General features: G+C 42.3%; 1 protein-coding gene across 1 annotated transcript in view; it reads left to right on the forward strand.

The window, feature by feature from the left end:
* The first annotated feature begins 30 nt into the window (after nt 1-30).
* Nucleotides 31-14,776, forward strand: part of ACYP2 (acylphosphatase 2) — a 32,167-nt gene continuing 17,421 nt past the window's right edge. Inside the window, exons 1-3 of the mRNA XM_064651027.1 lie at nt 31-143; nt 748-764; nt 2,527-2,636. Coding sequence (XP_064507097.1) covers nt 74-143; nt 748-764; nt 2,527-2,636 — 197 coding nt within the window. The 5' untranslated portion in view covers nt 31-73. The remainder of the gene's footprint in view (nt 144-747; nt 765-2,526; nt 2,637-14,776) is intronic.

Here is a 14,776-nt window from a genome sequence, read left to right on the forward strand (position 1 = left end):
CGCTCCCGTCCGGGCGCCGCCGGCCCGCGGAGCACCGGGCACCCGCCGCAGCCGCTCTTCCTCCGGCGCTGCCATGTCCGCCCTGGCCAAAGCCTCCGGCGCGCTCAAGTCGGTGGATTACGAAGTGTTCGGGCGAGTGCAAGGTAATGGCGGGCTGAGGTGAGGTGCCCTGAGGGGGCGAGGGGCTCCCCGGTGAGGCGGCGGTGGGACCGCGCATGCGCGAGGCTCGAGCGCCCTGAGGGGAGAGGCGGGAACGTCGTGAGGGGAAAGGCGGGCGCGGCAGCCCCGACTCGTCCCCGTGGGACGGGAAAGGGTAAAAAAAATAAAAAGTAAATAAAAATAAAATAAAAAAAGGTTGTAAGCGCTCCACAGCTCTAAAGCTCGGCTCCCCCGAAAGCACAGGCGGTTCTATCCGGAGCAGTTCCCAATAACCGCGTTTGCGCTCATGGCTTGTTGTCGGCGCGGTTGTGTGGGAAAGCCCCCGCCCCCCATTCACACACTGCAGCGTTTTCATTAACATTAAAGTATCAATGGAGACAATCGTTTGCCGAAGGCCGGCGTGTTCCTAAATTCCGTACACTTTGTGTGACGTTAATTTCGCAACTGTTCTGAAATTGATAAAATACCACCAATGACTTGTATGCAGCTTACTGCCCTTCTGTATCAAGCGAAATTCCTACAAGTGGCATGCTTTCGAGTTACTTTAATACTTTTGTTATCTTAATACCTATTTTCTTTCTGTTCTAGGTGTTTGTTTCAGGATGGTAAGGCAATACTGGATTTACCAGCTGTACTTTACAGTGTAATATTTCCAGTGCTAAAAATACGGCAGCAGGTCTGTACAGTGTAAATATATCCAACCTGAACTTTGAGTTCTGGGTTAGATGGTTAAGTACTGCGAGTTGATCTGAAAGGAGGAAAAATGGGTTTATATTAAAGTGGTTTTTTAAAAGCTTATTAATGTGTAATTTGTGTAGCATCTAAAGAATGTGTTTGGATTACTCGTAACTGCAACAAAAAATGTTGCAATGCATTGATCTTTGGAGAGGTTAAATCTGAAGTTTTCGATATTGGCTCGTGAAACAAGGGTTTACAGTTTAATTTTTTAAAGTGGTTATTTAGTACCTGTGTTTAAGGAGACTTAGTGTGTGTCCTTGGAAAAATGTGCTACAAATCAACACTCTGTGGCTCACACCCGAGGTAGGTGTCTCCACCAGCTCTGAACACGCAGCAGGTAGTTTTACACTTCACAGATACCTAGTAAACAACAGGACACATTTCAAATAAGAGCAGTTTTCGGTCTGAAAATAGTGGACAATGCTTAATATTAAACATGAAAATTCTCGTTTATAGCTTCTATGTATTGTGAAATAGTGCCAAATGGAAATGAATAGAGGATTACAGTAGATATGTCTTGAATTTAATTATTCTATCAAGTGGGAAACTAATAAGTCTAAGCTTGCTTTGGCTCATAGTCCTCTTGAACAACACTCTTTACAGTTAGCAATGCTTTTTTTTTCTCCTTGGCTAAATCTCCCCCAAAACATATTTTCTCTTTTGAAGTGGAGTCATATTAACATGAGATTTGGTTTTGACACTAGAGTAAGTGTCTCAAGAGGCTTATAATGCAGTGTGCACTGGGGACACATTCTAATATGTTTGGTGGCTGTTTCTCACCAAAATATACTGAAAATTGTCAGATCTTGTTGTTGGAGATATCAGGTTGTTCTGTAATACAAGATAAAAACCATGGGCCAGGTTATCTTTTATACCTCTTCAGTGTACAAAGAGGAGGTACCTTTAATGCAAATAAATTTATTAATGAAGTTGTGTTATGGCTTTGTGTTTCTATTGTCCTACATTGAACAAAAACTTAATGGATTTCTGCAAAAGAGGCTTTCTGTTCCCTACCATTTCAGTGTTCAGAGACAAATTATGTTTATATCTTATATGTATTTGAAAAAAATGAAAAAGAAGAAAAAACCCTCAAGAAACAGGGTACTTGGAAATTGTGGGTTTCATTACAAGGAGTGGCTGGGAAGCCAGAACTTGTTGTGGTATGGCAAAAATACTAGAAAACCAATATAATTGGATTTCCTGTAGTGCTATTTAGAAATGCAGCAGTTGGGAGTCAGATTTAAAGGGTGAAAGTCAGGGGGAAAGGATTTAAAAGGAAACTGGAGGAAAAGAACTATGAAATTTGTAAGTGTAGCTAATTTAATGAGTTCAAACACTGGGGTGGTTGAACAGGGAAATGAGCAGTGATAGGAGCTATGGAAGGGAATGAAGTAGGTACAAGGGAATGCTGTGGGATTAGCAGAGTTCTTTGGGATCAAAATCTCCTTCTTTTTTGAGAATTGGCTGCTCCTGCTGCAGCTCCAGAGCTGACAGGAATATCTGGATGCCTGAGCATGAGGGTCCCCTGTGGATTTTTATTAAGGGTAGTACTTTTTCACAGTGACAGCTGTGAAAAATGAAAGTGTGGTGCTGGCACTGATTGTCCTCTCTCGTTATTTCCCAAACCAGTACACAGAAGAAGAAGCCAGGAAATTAGGAGTGGTTGGCTGGGTTAAAAATACCAGCCAAGGAACTGTGACAGGCCAAGTTCAGGGCCCAGAAGATAAAGTCAATGCAATGTGAGTATTTCTGTGGTCTCTTTTTTTTTTTGTTCTTAGTCATACTAAAGTCATTTACAGCAGTGTTTTTAATAAAAAGTGACCAGTGGATTCATGTGTCAGTGATGTTACAAGTGCTTTCAGCCAGTTTTGGAGGTAAGGAGATACATTCTTTAAGCTTGAAAAATATCATCACCCAGTTTTGATTTCTAGTGTCACAGAGTTAATCAGTGTGTGTCCTAGACATCCTCATTCATTGTGAAACGAAGAAAAAGCCTTTATTTGGGGTTCTAACTCATCAAAACTTCTTTAAGAAACACACTGAAGAACTTTTTGAAATGCTTATTCAGCCTGTACTTGAATCAATTTTATGGGCACTGTGTTTAAATGTTTTCTCCCTGATTTTAAAAAACCTAATACATAAATACACACTTCAGCCAAGGCCTGTAGTCTCCACCATCTGGAAATAATTTTTGAAGTATTTTGGTGTCTTTAAAAGAATGGGTAACAATTTTCTCTATTAAATTGCCAATTTCTAGAAGCTTAAAGCAGTCACTCTGAGGAAATGATGCCTGGAAAAACACAAAGTCCAATTCAGTTGCTTCCAACTATCACTTTTTGCAAGGGTAAATAGGGAGATTGTTGGGAGTCATAAAAAAATCCTTCAGGGTTTTGTTCTCTCAACAAAGAAAGAGTGAGGGTAAAACTTTCCTTCTTTGGATGGACAATTATCAGTGCACGTTCTGCCAACTGCTTCCCATCCAGGAATTGCTTCAAAACTGGACTTGGGTGAAGAGAAGGTGGCTTTGCACAGAAAATGGTGTTACACTTTGCAGTGAAGAGATTTATGTGTTGATTTGTAGTCACTTTCTTCTGTGTTGTGTTTTTAATGTGGAGTTGCTTACCTTGGGCTGCAAAATATTTACAAACCCTGAGGAATCTGTTGTTTTCCTAGAGGAAGTTTCTATTTATTTTCTGACAGAACTTCTTCAATAACCTCTAAATATTTAGTAAACTCCATGTGCTGGTGCCACTCCTCTGGTTAATTTAGTACACAAAATTGACTGTGTGGGAAATCAGGGTTTTCTTTCTATTTCTTGGGGTACTTTTTAATTTAAAAACATGCCTTCAGAGCAAATAAAAAGTTGTTTTCAGCTGCTGCTTCTTTATTTTATGTTGGACATACAGGCTGCAGGGTAAAATGCAGCTTGGGAGGAACTGGAGGACAAACAGACTTAAAATATGATTATAATGAATTACTTTGGAAGGTGCAATGCAAAAGAGTTTCCTCTGGAGCAAACAGCTTGGCAGGGGCATCCTGGCTCTGCAAAAATCAGTGGGAAACTTTAAATAAGTGTGAACTTTTGGGGGCCTGGAAAGTGTTGGATGTGCAGGAAGTTGTGTTGCTGATGGACCATCCAATCAGTGTTGAATGTGGGTGTGAATTTTCTGGGCAGTGGTGCTGGGAGGCTGATCCCTTCTGGGGGGGTCGAATCTTTGTCACACTGAGAACTGGGCAAAATGTCCTGACCTCCCCAAACCTGGGCCTGCAGTGGGAATGTCACTGAGCTGCAGGAAGCCCAAGGGGTGGATGAAAATGTTTTGATGTTATGGGTATTTTCCTTTTTTGTCTTTGGTTTGTTTTTAATGCGACTTTTATTTTCTCAGATCAGGTGAGTTTTGGATGATGCATTTTAGAGCCAGTTCTTAATTTCAGTTGGGAGGTTACAGAACGTTTTGGAAGGTGTTTTTAAGAAGTCCCAAGAACCTTCTTTACCTGTCAGCTTGCTTTAACATCCCTTGCTGCTTAACTCTAGATGGAGCTGTTGGTTCTGAAAATCCCTCCTCCCACCCATGCTCTGTTTGAAGGGATTCTATTTTTAGACTGCCATGGTAGAATCCATCTTTTTCCTCACTGCCTCTTTCCTTGCTGTATTTTATTGTCCTGTTCTGTTTGCTGCTACTGCTCCACATAGATCACACCCTTTATTATCCTTTGATACAAAAAGCCCATTTTCAGTGTTTTACCTGTGTGTAAACCAGAGTATACTCAAGGCACAAGAGAAGCAGAGTTGCACCATTCCTAAAACATAATAATTAAGTTTTTATGGTACACTGTAAGCTTTTTTCCCAGGTATGGGCTGATGGTAAAAAAGATGTAGAGGAGGGTAGTTTTAGGTTCTATTTGGTGGGGTTTTTTTGAGGAATATTTACAGTACAGGGATTTTCATGATAGTATCTGTGCTATTTTTTCCACTTTATTCATTAAACAAGGTTGGAGCCTGTGTAGTCATGGTGGCCATTGCCATGGCAACCTGCACTGACAGCCTGCAACTCGCTTTCCATGGGGAATTTTTTTGAACTTTGACATATCACTCAGTTATCCATTAAAAAAAGGAAGGTAGGAGTCTCTCTGTGGATGCCACATTCAGAATTTATGCCAAAAATCCAAGATTTAAAGTCAGGCTGACACCTTAAAATGTGGAATCTTAGGACATTTTAGACAAGACAGCAAGTGTTCTTCCTGTGTCTGTGGAAAGGCAGGATTCTAAATATAGATGGCTGGTCTTGGAAATCAGCTCTAATTAGGAAATTAATGCTCATTTCATTTGAATGGGGTAATTTTTAATATCAGTGTCAGTTAAGAAGAATTAATATTCATTAAGATTTAACTGGCACGAGACTTAAATTACTTCAGTGTGTATGTGAGTAGCAAAACCTTTTTGCCCTATAAAAGGGGAGAAAGAAGCTCTTTTTATTAGTTACTATCACACCTGTCATTGTTTTTCATTAGTCAGGTGTGTCCAAGGTTCCTCTCTGTACCAACTGACACTGAATATTTTTTTTTCCTCAGTGTAATTTGTAATTGTTTGCAGAGAACAGCCCTGATGGCATGAAATTGAAACTAAATGCCAGCAAAAATTACCCTCCTTATTTAGACTATAACTGGGTTCCTTGAGCAGATTTCTGAATCTTAACACCCAATTGCTGTTTGGATGTGAAATGAACATATTTTAGTCTGCATTTTTTAGATTTTGTCCATTTTAAGGTTAATTTTAAATATTAAAATATTAAATATAATAATAATATTTAAAAGTTTTCCACTCAATCATTTTTTTTACATTAACCACTGCTGGTGATTTACAGTGGGAATCAGTAGCAGTCAGATGACAGGAAATGGGATTTCTGTAATTCCCTGTGGGTCCAACTGTAACAAGCACAGGTTTCTTAGCTTTGGTTTTACTTTTTGTTTAAAGGTAAAACTAGTGCATACTGGAAAACAAAATTGCTAAGGTATAACCTGTGTGGGTAATAAAATGGTAAATGTGACCATCTCTCTTCACAGTGAATGTTTGAGGTAATAATTTCTTATCTGTGAGTTCTTTATTATTATTTATCTTGTTTATTTCTTAAAACTGACAGTATAAATTGTGAATTGTGCTAGTTATTGATCTGTAAATTAAATTTACTCAACTGTTGATGATGACCTGGGAAAGAATGGGATTAAACCTTGTTCTCTGGGGGGTTTAGCAGTTTAAATTAGATAGATGAACTAATTAGTTTGTAACAACTCTACTCTGATTAAAAGCCAAGGAATGGGCCCGGTAAGTCAGAAGACAGTTTTTTGTTGCTGACCTCTGCCACAAATAGAAGTGCCCTCCTGGCACAGCTCCTCTCCTTCCACCCTGCTGGATTGTCCCTGTGCTCTGAAAGGCCACAAACCACGGAAGCTTTTAGCCATGGTCAGGTCTCTCTGGATATAGAATGGTGCAAAAAATGTTTCCCACCCTCCTGTTTCTTCTGCCTTGGGTGACCTTGTGGATTTTTTTTTTTTAATCTAGTAGTTCTTACAGTCATTGTGAATTTGCAGTAGCTCAGTGGGATTGGAATTCTTTATCAAGTATCTGCTTCCTTTTCTGAGCACTTCAGTGCTCATAGTAATATATTTTTTTAAAAAAATAATTTGTTCTATGATAAACTTACAGTGGAAATAACTATTTAGGATTTACCAAATACTGTCTATTAGAGTTTGATCCTCATCACCTTTTGGGTACTGCATTCTTTCAAGCAGTGCAGGCTGAGCAGTTTGGTCTGATCTGAGACTTAATCAAAAGCTCCTGTTGAGGACCACATGTCCTTACTGACACTGAAGGTTACTGAGTTAGGGCAGGGTTGAATTCTCACAGCCAGTACCCTAAAATACGTGTTTTAGTTTGGTCTCATACCAGAAACACAGGGAGGGGGCACCCACAGCAGCTTATGGTGATGCATGAATTGACTCAGGGAGGAATAATTGTTCCTCCCAGCTCCCTCTGAGGCTGCCAGAAGTGTCTGTGTGCTTTACTGGGAGCCCCAAGACTGCTTTTGTTCGCTGGAGTTTGAAGGTGTTCCACACTTTGCATGTTTGTAGCTCTATTAAATGGGGGAAAGAAGAGCTGCTGTGGGTCTCCTGCATTCCTGGCCTCGTTACCAGTGGGCATATTAATGGTTGTTTGAATATTAGGTACAGAGAAGACACAAAGCTGCTTTTTATGTTTATGAAGCATTTACCAGATACTGTTCCTGCATCTAAACAGGACTGAAGTCCTGGAGCTGTGCCTCTGGAATAAGAAGTGTTTTAGTGCATGCAATGTCTTGGAAAACTCAATGTGTGATCCTGGACTTTCTTCCTGTCTCTGATGGGTGTTGCATTAATGCTCCCAAGTCCTTTGGAGTGTTAGTTCACCAAGGCTGACTCTGCTACAGAGTTCCAGGCTTTTGTTGGCTGAACTGATGGGTGTCTGTGGCAACACTCAGTTCCAAAATCCCTGTTGCACAGTTAAAAGCAGGAAGGATTGCAAGGTTGTATTGGATTGTACTATAAACACAGGCAAGTGGAGCTGTTGTTTGAACACTCACTTGAGGCATTTTCTTGCATAACCAGAAGTGATCTGCCTTTCATCCACACTGAGAAGTCAAACTTGTTTTGACTCTAAATTCATCTTAATTAAACCACAATAACTGTTCTGCAGCAGCTCTGTGCAAGATTGGTGGGGCTTTGTGGGAGACTGATTTCAAAACAGAAATTAGAGTTATATATGATTTCCACTGGGGGCTTTTTATTCATTTGAGCACTTCTGCATTCTTTAGTGTTGATATTATTGGGACCACATGTAATGCTTTGATATTTCCCAAGTGAAGGTGTTCTGTTACTGCTGATACAGGAGGATGTGGTGCAGTTCAGTGCTGTTATTCTGGCTTTCTGTCCTTAGTGCTCCAGCACAACACTTAAATAGAGACATTAATGAGTAAAAGTTCAGTTTGAACCAGGATTTTTAAATGGCTTTTGTACTCCAGCTTATTTTTGCACGCAGTCAAAAATAGATTTGTGCCAACAATCTAGTAATTATTTAAAAAAGCATGTGCTTGATGTAGGTTTTCTTGAAACTTATGCTGGATGTGGTGTTTCAAACAAATTGCGAAAATAACAACCAACTAATGTGACTTTTATTATATATTGCATAATATATGTAGTATTAACAAAAGGGTACAACTTCAGAACTGCAGTTTTTTGTTTTCCTTTTGTATGTGCTGGCACTTGAAGATTAATAGGTAGGGAACAAGCCTGTTATGATGGTTTTTTTCCATCTTAAGAGGGATGAAGGGCATTATTCTGGGTCTGGAGATTTGTGTTTATAATCCACAGAAGAAAGCAACACTAAACTGATATTAAAGTTGCATAATGTGAGGATGGGAAGATCTCTGTGGGAATGCTGCTGCTGTCCCAAAAGTGGGTGTTAAATTAGGCAAACATGCAGGGGAAGCTGTGGGTAGCCCTTGCTTCTGGGGAGAGGTGAGGAGGGAATGTTTTTGAGGTGTATTCCATCATGTGTGCAGCACAGCAAGGCTCTCTCTTGGGAATGCCAAGCTCTGTTCCAAACAGACAGCCCTGGACAGGTCCTGAGCTGGGAATCCTGTGCTCAGTGGGTGGAGTTAGTCCTGAATTTACTGCTGTAATTGTGCACAAACCATGGATCTTGCTGCTGCTGACCTTACCAATGTTCTGGTGGAGAAAAGCATCACCTCTAGGGTGTAAGCACTTCCTTAGCCAGGGGAATCCAGGACTGAAACAAAATCCCTGTCCCTTTTGCCATGCTGCATGAGCTGGTTAGAGCTTGTTTGATGAGCAGAGAGCTCTGAAGGCAAGTGATGTTGCTGAGATACCTGCTTGTTTTATCCTCCAAGCTGCTGTAGTGCTGATTTGATTCACTGACAAGCTGTGTTTGGTTTATTTACCACATTTTTACAGAGGATGGGTGGGTTTCATGCTCATCTGCTTAAGATGCACCCTTTGCCAACAGCAGGCAAGTCAGAATTGCTTCTGCTCTGCTCTCAGCTGCTATTAGTGCATTGCAGCAGTGGAAGAATATATCACTGGGTAACTTGATTATAACTCAACTTTACCTTGTTCTTTTTTCCCAGTTCCTTCCTCTGCTCCCTCATCTTGCTCTCCAGGGAAATACAATGTTTATTTGCTTAATGCTGTGCCCTGAGATGTTTCCTTTAAACTGTGCTGGATGCTCCCAACTCTCCTGCAGGGTTAATATTCCTCTTTGTATCTTAGCTGTTCTGTGGCCCCTCTGAAGGGGATCCTCAAGTCTCTTTAGAGAGAATCACATCACCTTGGAGGAGCCCCTGGGTTTGGTCTGACAGCCTTTTGCTCTTGAGCTGATTTCATGTAGTCACTGTGTTACTGCATTAGAAGCTTCCTTTCCCAAGCTGGTTTTCTTGGAGATGTTTTTTCCGTAGCTGGGGTGGAGCAGCTGCCTGCTTTAATGCAGAATGAATGCTCTGCTTGTGTACCTTGAATGCTTTCCACTGCTGCTCAGATTTGTGCTCTGCTCTCGTGGTGCTGAGGGCTCTTCCTGCTTGTTTCCCTGCTGCTGAAGGAACAAAGAAAATGAAAAAAAAAAAAAAGGAAAGCTTTTAATTTAGGAAAAAGCAGTCAATAAATTTAATTAATGCCTGATTTAAAATTGGGCAGCTGATACTCAGTTTGGACAGAGTTTCCTTGGACTTCCAATGAACATTCTAATGGAAGAGGGTCCTGGATGAATAGTTTTCCTTCTCTTTTTGACTCTATAAGCCACAGAATTTTAATACATGCTAGAAAACAAACCATCTAGAGCAAACTCCCAACCTATTCCAGTTTGCAGATATCCCAGCAATCATTTAATGATGTTTCAGTCATCATCATACTTTTGGATCTGAGCAGCTTTGATGTACCACAGAGGAGCTCACCTGCAATCCAGTTACACTGCACAAATGCTAATCCTGAGCTCTGACCCTGCTCACTGGAATTTATAAACCTTTCCTGGAAATGAGATTTCAAGGGCAGCACAAGAAACTCTTCAGGCAGCACAGCTCTGCCCCACTGTCAGTCTGGGGAGGCACTAAGTATTCCTTAAATCTAGATGCCTGCTGTTCTGCAGGGGGGATTTGCAAGAGTTGAGGAAAACCCAGCCAAACCACCTCCTATCCCAAGAGAGGTGGAGAAAAGCTGCTGCCAATCCCAGATCTGTGCCCTGCCCTGCTTTTGCAGGCTGGATCCAGCAGCTGGAGCTGGGAGCTGAGCTCTTCCTTGCCTGTCAGGGGGCTGCAGGGCTCCAGCCCTTTTTGTTAGAGATGAATGGCTATATTATAGTGCTGCCCTCAGGAACACTGGGCAGGAATCCCCACACTGCTGTGGGACCTGCTAGGGAGAGCAGAGCTGCTGGAATGCTGTCCTAGGGATGAACCCTGCTGTCACAGTTGGCTTTATTTGTGTTTTCAGCTTTCCTCTGGCTGCTCCATCCTCTCAGTCAGGGGAAAAGTGCTGAATATTAGCCTGGGTGAAATGAGATACATCTCTGCTTTGTGTGCTGAGTGTGCCTGGATTTCACTGGGATCTGCTGGGATGCCCTGGAGATCAGGATCTGATGGGTTTTTGTGTTCCAGGTTTCTGGTTCCAGTTCACACAACACACAAACAGAAAATAATTCTGTTGAGAAGCTGCATGTGGATTATTCCCATACTGTGGAGGAACTGGGGCACAGGGCAGAATCAATAGTCTCAAATTTGTGATGGAGCTCAAGGAGTTGTGGGACTGTTGATATCCAGTCCTGTGCTAATCCTTGGAACAGAGTTTCTCCTTGTAAGGTTGGGGCTCTGTGCATTGGTTAACTAATACCACTAAAGCACTGCTCAGAATTTCAGGGTATGTTATGTTCTTATCTGGGTTCCACTCAGTGCTTTTGGACTGCTTCAAACCCTATAATTGCATTATTGTGTCAGGTGATTCCTCTGGCCCAGCTGGAGCAGTGGGGGTTTGCCAGGTCCTGAGGAAACTCATCTTTCTAATCCCAAAACTCCCCTGATCTTCAACAGTACAAAGAAAATAATGATAGCCTGCAGTCAATCAAGATCCCACTCAGCTTTATCAACGTGAGTCCTGTGACCAAAGAACAGCCAGGAAAATTAAGGAATAGAGCTGGAGAATGAGAGGATTATTTACAGATGGAAACCTGTGGTACAGAGATGAACTGACTGGCTCAGTCACACAGCAGATCTGGTGCTGACTCTGAATTCAAGTTGTCTCCTGATTTCTGCTCTACTCTCTGCTCTTCTCATCCCGTAGTTTAAAACAGAACTGTTTAACTTTCATTATTAGTAGCTACAAAATCCAAACGTGCCTTTTGTGGTTCTTGCACAACAGAAGTGCAGCAATTGTTAGTGTGCCAGCTGGCTTTTTTTTGTTGTTGTTGTTGTTAAATGCTAGCACTAATAATAATTAATTGGGTAATTACATAGACATTTTCTTTCTGGCTCGTGTCCATATGGATGGTATAGGCAGAAAATCCAGTGTGGAGGGGAACATACAAGCAATTACTCTTTTCAGTGAGTGCCTGTAAACAAGGTCAGCTCAGCAGGCACCCAGGAAATCTCTTCTGAAATGTGATGCTGTCTGCATTATCCTTTTAGAGGGGCTTGGGGCAGGACCAGGACAGCAGCAGGATTTCTCTGCTGTGCTGAGTACACACAGCACATTTCTCTGGGCTTGCACACCCATGGATGAACACTTAAAAAAACCCCCAGACCTGTAGTCTCTCATTAAAATTGTATATTCTTATCCTTGAATGCTCTTTTGCTTGAGTTCAGCCACAATTATTCAGTAAATGTAGGCTAACAAAAATCTGTTCAACTTAGTGTCTGGTTTAGCTGATACTGAGGGATGTTCCTGTTACTCCCAAGCAGAAACATGTGGAAGGCAGGCTGCTGACTTCAGAATTTATTGAGCCCCACACATTCTGAGAAATGCTCAATATTTTGCCTGATTGTGTTTGAGAGACTTAAAAACTATCTTGAGTTTTCTGGTTGTCAGACACTCAAGGTTTGCCTGCTGGAGACATGGGAATTGCCAAGTATGGAGCATGTGGGACTGGGGCATGAAAGAGTGTGGGGTTGGCAGAGGTGCTGTGGGTTAAGATTGTTGTGGGATTGATGTGGGAGGGGATGCTGGAGCTGTGGGACAGGACTGTGACCTGTGCAGGGATCACTGAGGGATCCTTCCCACTGGAGCCCTTCCCTGTGCCTTTACCCTGAGGAAACCACTGTTATTAACTCTGCTCTTCCTGGCTGGGCTTTAATTATCCTCCCAAATGGAGATAAAAAATGAACTTACTGCCTTTAGCTGGAGTCCTGCATGGAAACTTTTCTTCCCCCCCCCCCCCGGGGGACAGTGTCACTGGGAACGTGACTCCTGCAGGAAGGCCTAAAAGAGCTCTGTGTTACCAAGGGGGTTGAAAATAGAACTTCCTGAAATGCTCTCAGTGTTTTTCCAGCTGATGTGGCTCTCCAGAGTGATGCCATGGACCTTGGAATGGATGGCTGCCACGGGAACACGGAGCCCAGGTGCCTGTGCTGGGATTGTGCCTGTGCATATCTCCCTGCCTGCATCATGGCACTCATTATGGGATGCACTTGCCCTGCTCCCTTTGGCCTGTTCAAAAATGAGTGTGTTCTCGGGGCCCTTGGCAGGAATAGGATGTGGTTTTGTTCCCTGCCAGGTGATCTGAGCTGTCTGGGCAGTGTTTGGGTGAAGAGCAGGAGCACTGGGGGCAGTGGCTGTGGGTCCCCCCGGCCGTGGGAGGCTTTGGCTGTGTGTCCCTTTGGTTGTGTCCAGGGCAGCCCAGTGTTTGTTTGCAGCCGTGGTTTCCCTGGCAGGCACTTGCTTATTGTTGCTGTTGTTAGAGAAAACCTCCAAGGACAAAGTGGGAAAGGACAGTCTGTTGTTCCTTCAGCAATGTGTTGATGTCAGTGGAGTCACACCTGGTATGTAGTGTTAGTTGTGAACAGCTGTCTCTAGGTGGGGATAAGTTCTCTGATCTACACCTCTTAAAATACAGCCCAGGATGGGCGTGTTGAGCTGTCAGGGGATCAGGCAAATCCTCCAGTGGGAGTCAGGGGGGAAAGGAACACCCAGAGGTGCCCTGGGCTGCCCAGGGTGGAACACACAGTCCGGTTCAAGGTACTGTTGATGCCACTTGTTTAGGGCATTGTGCTTGGTAACCCTGTTCCCACCCTGCCTCTCCCCTCTTAGAGGGGATCAGCACTGGAAGGTGCCAATGGCTTTGGGAATTAATCTCAAGGTCACATCTAAAGCCAGGAGGACAAAATGGAAGGGCTGTGCTGTGTCCCCCCAGGCTAGGCAAGAATAATGGATCCCCTGTGTAGCTCTTACACAGCGATCCTGGGGTTTGCTGAAGAGGAAGGAATAAGGTGAAGGATGCTAAATGCTGGCATAAAAGAATAGATTAGTTCTGGTTCCTTAACCAGCTCAAAAAACCAAACCAAGATGAGCAGGAGAAGCAGGTATTTTTATTTCTGTGTCCATGATTCTATTCCTCTGCAACAGAAAGAGCAGCTGTCTGGAGCCCAGCAGACACTGAAATCCAGGAGCACTTTGTGTCCTGGCTCCACTCCAGCTTGACAGGAAGCAAGATCCTCTTGTGGCAATTTATGTTGAGGTTTTTGGTTATATTTATACCACTGTAGTGTGGCAGAGCGACTGGATGACAAAGACATTCTGCCTTGATGAAATTTGAGCTCTCTAGTGATAAATAAAAAAATAGAGAGCCTCCTGAAGGGTTTTTTCAGAGCAGATGGCTCTTGATGAAAAGTGTTTTTTTAATTTTCCTTTTTTTAAGAAAGGTTAAAAATTAAATTTCTTTGGGAGACAAGGTTATAACTTAAGAAATTATGCCAAGAGGGCTACTGCTCTAGCAAGTAACTTCTGGTGTGATTCAGTTGGTGAATAAAAAAAAGTCTAGAAAGAAAGGGAGGTTAGTTTTTAGTTAGTGAGCTCTATAGAGACCAGTGCTTTTTAAACCTTTTTTTTCAGGCTCACTGGCAATATATAATTCACTAATGACTCAGTGATAGCATCTTGATTGACTGCACCGATAACAATGTTTTTGTGACAATACTTTGCTGTTTCTCAAGGCCCCAGTGCTTGGTACAGAACTGTTACATAGGAATTGGAATTCCATTTTAAAGAAAAGTTTTCAGTGTTACATATTGCAGAGCAAGTTGGCACTGAGATAATGCCAAAACCCAAAGGCAAGCAAAGCATCTGAATTTTGGTTTAAGGATCCCATAAGATATCAACTGGTCATGTGATTTTTAATCTTTAGTGAAAATGAGGTAGTAAGAGTATTGTGAATAATTTCCAGGTGTTTCTTGTTCTGTTCAGGTTCATTGCACGCTTTGTCCTGGTGTCTAGTTTTCCCTAATAAAGAAAAAAGGATGGTAAAAATAAAGAAAACAATTATGTTCAAGTAAAGCCATGATATATTTGTCTTATTTCTTTTAATCAGACCTGGTGTGACGCTAATGGCAAATAAGAAAAATAGGTCCTGGATCAGTTGGTTCAGCTGAAATCTGAATTTTGTTTTTTCTGGGAAATGTTCAGCCAGAGCCTTCTCTGAATCCAGAGAGGGGGCCCTAAAGTTCTCCACAGTGGGAATCTTGTGTTACTTCTGGATGTGTCCACATTCCATCCTTTCTTCATCTCCCACAGTCTTTCTTGGGGCTGTGGAGGTTTTGTACCTCAGGATGCAGGGATGTAAAAGGTAATTGAACTA

The sequence above is a fragment of the Pseudopipra pipra genome, chromosome 3, assembly GCF_036250125.1.
Source record: "Pseudopipra pipra isolate bDixPip1 chromosome 3, bDixPip1.hap1, whole genome shotgun sequence".
Taxonomy (NCBI): Eukaryota; Metazoa; Chordata; class Aves; order Passeriformes; family Pipridae; genus Pseudopipra; species Pseudopipra pipra.